Source organism: Populus trichocarpa, chromosome 14 (genome assembly GCF_000002775.5).
Source record: "Populus trichocarpa isolate Nisqually-1 chromosome 14, P.trichocarpa_v4.1, whole genome shotgun sequence".
In the NCBI taxonomy this organism is placed as follows: domain Eukaryota; kingdom Viridiplantae; phylum Streptophyta; class Magnoliopsida; order Malpighiales; family Salicaceae; genus Populus; species Populus trichocarpa.
The window spans coordinates 10,913,600-10,917,761 of NC_037298.2; the positions used below are offsets into that span (position 1 = coordinate 10,913,600).

General features: G+C 36.9%; 1 protein-coding gene across 1 annotated transcript; it reads right to left on the reverse strand.

Annotated features, from left to right (window-relative positions):
* Window positions 1-1,155: 1,155 nt before the first annotated feature.
* On the reverse strand, window positions 1,156-3,921 carry LOC7462063 (probable WRKY transcription factor 31). The gene is made up of 5 exons (XM_002321098.4): window positions 3,291-3,921; window positions 3,110-3,208; window positions 2,474-2,992; window positions 2,271-2,384; window positions 1,156-2,016 (listed from the first exon to the last, which is right to left on the reverse strand). Exons 1-5 carry the CDS (start codon window positions 3,717-3,719, stop codon window positions 1,303-1,305), a joined length of 1,875 nt encoding a protein of 624 aa, XP_002321134.3. The 5' UTR covers window positions 3,720-3,921; the 3' UTR covers window positions 1,156-1,302.
* Window positions 3,922-4,162: the final 241 nt, after the last annotated feature.

Genomic DNA, 4,162 nt, shown 5'->3' on the forward strand with positions numbered 1-4,162 from the left:
ATTATGTATACATGAATAAAGCTGATATTAATAACAAATGACAGTTTATAGCATGGCAAATCTGATGGGAGTTACTGTTGATTACCTGTCCATAAGAATAAATAAATGTTGAGCTTAACATTGTATATACTCGTTTGATATAAATATATTAAAATAATTCCTTTTATTTTTAATATTAAAACCATAAAAAATATTAAATTTTAATTTAAAATAATTGTTTTTTTAGTATAGCTACACGGATGTCTAAAATCTAAATGGGCTTTTATGTCATCACATGCATGCATGGACAGTTGTCATAAATGGCAGCTAAGGCAATCATGAAGGGGTTTGAGAGAACGGTGATATTATTTTTTACATTATTTTTTTGTTTAAATATATATTAAAATAATATTTTTTATTTTTTAATATTATCCTATTAAAACTATTTTTAAAAAAACTATTTTTAAAAAAACTATTTTTTAAAAACACGATATTAACTGTGTTTCTCAGAAATATTCGAACTAGCCTCGACTATCAAAGCACGCTGACATTTCACCGAAATACAAACTAAGAATCTTTGAAATTTGATGATTGATTGGACGTGGATGAACGTAGTTGCTAGAAAGTCTATCAATCCACCCTCCTGCTTGTTTTGCCATCACGTGTGTTCTTGGTACTACGATTGATATTTTAATAATATTAAGATATTTTTTTTAGATATTTTTATTCTTCATATTAACTGAGTAAGATTATTAAAAAAATATTAATTTAATATATATTTTTAAATAAAATATACCTTTTAGAAGCCACCACACTTTCAAACTCCTTGTCAAGTGGGGCTAAAATGGCGAAGAGACGATTAGTAAGTTCATGTGTGACAAGGAGAAGTCCCTCTCTATTCCCTGCCTTTTCGTGTCAAGCAGATCCTTTATCAACCACTACGAGACGCTTTTCTTTGCCCTTTCGTGACTGCCATATCTGGACAGGTAACTTCAAGAAAGAATGAACACCTAACCTTATCTCCTCTCTTTCTGGGTTTGGCTTCACTTTGACTAGTAGAGTCCAGAGATTGAAGCAAAACCAGCTCCTTTTGTTTCGGGAACCATATGAAGATAATTTAATATTATTTGAATAATATCTTTTCTCTCTCTCTCCTTACTTTGTATTGACATACAATTGGAAAATGTTTGAAACAAATTATTATTCAAATAAGAAAGAATACCAAAGCCTGTGCACGATAATATGAAAAAATTGAATGTGTTTGTCCGGTGAAGAAACTTAAATGGAAAAGAGAAGAAGAAGAAGGAAGAAGAAGACTTTATTTTAATTGCCAGGAAAACTTGAATTGCTAGTTTTATTGTGCCCATTGCTATTGCTGTTGCTGATAGTTATGTTGCCGTTGCTGTTGCTGGTTGTTGTCTGAGCGTTATTAGTACTATTAACGTTGTTTTGGTGAGCACCACCAATTATTGAGGTAATTGCTGCTGCTAGCGCTGCTGTGAAGTTAGGATCAGCAGCAATGGCAGCAGTTGCTGCGGCCAAACTGTCAGCCAATGGATTTTGCTGGGATGCAGGTTGTGATTGTTGGCCCAATCGATTAGGTTCCATGTGTTGAGACATTTGTAGGCCGGAGAACTTTGATTGATTGTAAAGTGCTTGTCCAAAAATCTGAGGCAGCAATGCAGTAGCTGAAGCATTGGCAGGATCTTGAGGTGCGTTTGGAAATGGAAATTGAAATTGAGTTGGTTGCTTTGGGAGCTGTAGAGGGTTGGGATTTTGGGTTAGGTCCAATGTCACTGTAGGGAATGGGGCTGAAGCTGATATAGTAGCAAGATTAGAGGAGCATGGGAGAAGAGTTCTGGTAAGGAAATTTGAGTTCAATAGTCCATCAGCACTTGACATGGAGCCTGACAACAACATTCTTGCGGCTGATGATGTGGTTGATGCCATTGCCATAGCGGCCGGAGGCAAAGGGTGGTTGTGATTGCCCTCGTATGTAGTTATGAGGATGGTTCGATCTTCTGCACATCTTTGTACCTGTTCAAGCGCGTCCCAGTTCAGATTAACATATACCAGGAAAAGGAAAATGACTGAGTGATATGAGAATCAAGATTCAATAATCTGATCAAAGTCTTCGATCAAAACAACTACTTTTGTAATTTAGTGGCAGTGCTTTTCCAAAATTGCCTAATCAAACTCTTCTAGCTTCTATATATGCAACAGAAATCCTCTGAAAAATAAAAACACAACATTATACCGAATATAATTAAGGAAAAAAACAGGAAACATGCCTGTTTTCGAACTGGGCAACCAGCGGCCATGGTGCACCGATAATAAGCTCGAGGACATGGATTTCCTTTTGCCAGCTTCTGTCCATACTTCCGCCATTGACATCCATCCGATATCTAAACAAACCACAAGTTTCCATTGAATTAAAAAAAATCTAATCAAAATTCAACCAATATTGCAACTAATTGAATCAAATCGGCTGTACCATGGCATCCTCAGATCTAGCTCGAACAGACACACGGGCCTTCCTTATTGTAGCCTCCGTTTGATCAATAGTTTTCGCCGAGTTAAGTCTAGCAACCTTATTAGAGGCCCAGCCTTGACCTGGGCTATCCTCTCTATGATCAGCTCCCCTAGCAAACCCCTTCTTATCTTGATCAAACACTAGTGCCCCATCTTCATTATTATTCTCTACATTATTTCCAGGTGATCTCGATCGATCACGGCTCCTTCCTCCTTCTGATGTAGATAGAGAAAGGTCATCGGTGTCACCAGCAGCAGCAGCAGCAACTAGACCAAGATCCATAAACTGCCTTGGAACCATCCCATTATTTTTATTTTTGCCATCAAGTTTTTCATTCTTGTGATGAGACTTTTGGTCCTGCGTAAGTGTTACTAAATGCATCTGCAATGCATTGTAATTGCTAGTAACCTGATTTAACATGTCTTTCAACCGTAGATTCTCCACTTTCATTCGTTCTACCTCAGCTTGGAGAACTGCTAGCTGCAAATATCAACAACACAGTAACATTCAACACCAGAAATACACCCAAAAAAGAAAATTCAAAGCTTTTCATGTATAAAGTTTCATTTTTTACATCATTTAATGGGGTTGGCTTACCTCACTCTTAGCTCTTTTATCTTCCATGTTCGACGATATCCCATCATCCACCATCGACTGGTCACTGCTAGTATTAGTAGTAAGAAGATTCAAACCTGTCTGTATAACCCAAGATAAATGCAGTTAGAGGGGGCAAAAAGAGAAAACGTTAAAGACATAAACTCTGGTACAAGTCACGTACGTTGACGTTTAGCTCCAATCCAGTAGGACTTCCAGAGTCTTTCAAATCATCAGTGCTATTGTTGGTGATGGGATAACCATCATCATGTTTCTTGCGAGCAAAAAAGTCCATCTCGTCGATGACCGTCCGTCGTCTATTATCAGATGGGAAAGAAGAATCATCATCATCATCATCTTCATCATCATCATCATCACGGGCGTCATTGGTGTTTATAAGTTTGACAGGGAATTGGATAGTAGTAGGAGGAGACCTAGCAGATGTGGCATCCATGGTTTGTCTACCAGTAGTAGCAAGTTGTTTCCACTTGGGATTCACGATGTTCTCTTGATCAGGGAAAGAATTGAGCACAGTTGGTTTGTGTAGAAAGAAGGCACTAGTAGTGCTTATTAGATCTGAATCAATGGAGAGCACACCCCTTCCTTTGGCCATAAATCAAGAGAGAGAATGCCCTGGAGAGAAAGAGGAGGGTGTGTAAGTCTCTAAACGCTGCAATGGACTCGGCAATAAAAGGGGGGAGTTAGAGACTTTAGAAGAAGACCGAATACAAGTGTTCAGTAGCAGTTAAGTGTGTGGTTCTTGTGTTAAATGTTTGCCTTTTAGATTTGGATCTTGGCAAGTATAAAATCCATCTGTGTTAAATCTTCATACGAATTGATATGCATGCACCATCATTCTTTGTAGCTTTTAATCATAATTTAATATTTATAAATCTTATCTTATCGAATTTATGATTTATATGAAACTCTTATATATTTTGTTTGTAATATTGCAATCAAGTTGTGGAATAACCAGGAAAATAATAAAGGAAGAATACTAAATTTGAAAGAAAGAAAAAAAAGAATGGTAATAAAAGAGTATGAAGTTATTTTTGT